We start from the raw sequence: 2,500 nt of genomic DNA, 5'->3' as shown, positions 1-2,500 counted from the left end.
TGTAGTTTGCAAAAATCTTGCAGGCTTATCGTTTACTTGATGATATACATATTTTTTTTTAGTGATTGCAGTTCTTAATCTCAAAGAGTGGTTATGTGCAACAAGCGAGAGGAGTCACCCATTGCTATATATGATTGCACATTTTGACTTAATATTACACGGTAGCAATACGATTTTTTCGCTTGCGAGACTTTCCGGTGATTAAAGGAGAATGTCTTTCCGCAGCGACCTCAGCAACAATGAGATCTCCGAAGTAGCCGAGGACGCCTTCCACAGCCTCAGCAACCTCAACTCCTTGTAAGTAGGATTATTCATGCAGCGCAGCCGCTGTTTATGATAGATTGCTGAAAGAATGATTTATAAGTGAATGATGAAAACTTGTTTGTGTTCATTATTCAGTTATCAGGAACACTACTTGCATTCGACTCATCATGTATACGGATATACCTTAGTATATATGGATGTTCACCTCCTCATGACTTTTGGTGTACTTCCAGGGTTCTCTACGGAAACAAGATCACCACGATCTCCCCGAGGGTCTTCAGGGGCCTCGCCAACCTCCAGCTTCTGTGAGTAATTGGAGATCTTGAAGATACGTATTCTAACGTAATCTTTCACTTGCCATCTCAGTCATACTGAGATGTAATATGCACGAAGATCGCTTCCTTGCATAATTCGTTTTTTGCAAGGCTGAGCTTCAGGCAAATGAGTCCTTTAATCTTTCAGGTTGCTCAACGCCAATCAGATCGAGTGCGTCCATCCTGAGGCCTTCAAGGACCTACGGAAGTTGAGCCTTTTGTGAGTACCCACATGTCGTTTACCCCCCCCCTTCCCCCTTTTTTGTCTCTGTCTCTCATTTCTCCTCTCCTCTCCTCTCCTCACTCTCTCTCCGTGCATGAATATGCGTGATGGAGAGGGTAGGCACATCTAGCAAGTTTGAAAGCCTTACCGTTCGTTTGGATGTGCTGTCTTTCTTCTCGAATGTACCATTTAAATGGCAAGGCGTCTTTTAGCCTGACAAGAGATATGAGAAGCATGATTTATTCCGGACGATTGCGGAGTGATTGGGCCGCGGGTCGGGTCGGATATCAGCGCCTACGCCCTAGTGAGCTCTTGGCCCGAGACGAAACCGCAGAGTCGTGATCCGGAACCCGGCGGCTGGAGCTGTGGAGCGATTTCGTGACTTTCGGGTCACGGGGGTAAGAGCTGGAGGATGGGGGGGGGGGAGGGGGATTATCTGCTACGGCGACAGGATTCTCATTATTTGTACACCTGGCATATCCGCGCTGTGCAGCTAGTTGTAGAATTCTCCCCGATTGTTCAATAGCCCTATACTGCGATGTCATATTTTCATGATGTTGAAACACAAAGACTTTGGCGAGTTTTCCATGACATGTCACTCATGTAATATCCGGAGTACAAATGGGAATACCACCGAAAGAGGTTGCTCGTCTGTGAATAAGAGATAGAATACAGTATCTTAGTGTTTGTCAAAAGGCATTTTAGGATTTTATATAAAGGATAATAACTGCTTCTGACAACCCGAATTTTAAGGGAAGATGCAGCATGACATTTTTGATGATTGGGCTCCGATGATACTCATGTGCTTTGTCCAGATACAGCGGATCAACGATACGGTGGTGGGTGAAGTCCATGCGTGTCCGCACTGCAAGAGGATTCGCTTGGCGACGACGCTGCGTTGGTTCATTCATTCCGCGCGGGCGTCGTGCGTGGAGGGCGTCGTAAGCAGCCCCTCCCCCTCCCCCTCCCCCTCCCGACCCTTGCGCTGGCTGACGTGCAGGTTGAGTAGGTTTGGCTCGCAGGCTCTTTTGAGGAGGGTTTTTCCTGTAAGACTGAGAGGGTAGTTGACAGCTGCAAATTAGAAAGCAAAATTGTGTTCTTGAAAATGTTCGTATGATTATGTTGTGCCGTATACAAACCTTTTATTTTTATATTTATTTTTGTGTAAGCAGACGTGTGTTGTGTATGCGTGCTTTCAGTATTTGCGACAGTGTCAAAAGTAGAAGACCAACTTTTCCCTGGGTTAATACTCATTACATCGTCATCAGGTGTCTGCACACACGGTCAGAGAGCTTAAAGCAATTTTCCGTTTGCTAAAGCTTCCACATTGTTTAAGGCTTATTGCCGATTGGCCGAAAAGGAAGCTATATGTTAGCTAGGTGATTTTTTGAATAATATTTCTCAGTACGTAAGGACATATTTGGAACATTAGGAGTAAGCAAAGTACTTGTAGAGTATGAAAGTAAAGTTTATAGTTATTATTAGCCAATTTCCTTTATCATTCTGAAAGTCCTGTGTGAGTAGAGTTGCACCAAAATCCTCAGAGGAGAGGCAAGGCACTTATCCACTTACGCCCTACTAGAAGTAAATGTGGTCGGGCAGAGGAGGCGCGCCGTGTGAGCTGCACGTGGTCGGGGCAGTTCCAGAGGAGGCGGGGATGGGGGGCAGGCGGAAGGGCGTGTGTTTTTGTCTGCACTAT

At 45.9% G+C, this 2,500-nt stretch overlaps 1 protein-coding gene across 1 annotated transcript in view; it reads left to right on the top strand.

Annotated features, from left to right (window-relative positions):
• The window catches only part of LOC113800972 (protein slit), a 53,308-nt gene that overhangs the window by 26,539 nt on the left and 24,269 nt on the right, over window positions 1-2,500 (top strand). Inside the window, exons 7-9 of the mRNA XM_070121394.1 lie at window positions 226-297; window positions 498-569; window positions 727-798. Coding sequence (XP_069977495.1) covers window positions 226-297; window positions 498-569; window positions 727-798 — 216 coding nt within the window. The remainder of the gene's footprint in view (window positions 1-225; window positions 298-497; window positions 570-726; window positions 799-2,500) is intronic.

This window comes from Penaeus vannamei, chromosome 4 (genome assembly GCF_042767895.1).
Source record: "Penaeus vannamei isolate JL-2024 chromosome 4, ASM4276789v1, whole genome shotgun sequence".
Classification (NCBI taxonomy): domain Eukaryota; kingdom Metazoa; phylum Arthropoda; class Malacostraca; order Decapoda; family Penaeidae; genus Penaeus; species Penaeus vannamei.
This window is presented reverse-complemented; position numbering and strand designations above follow the sequence as displayed.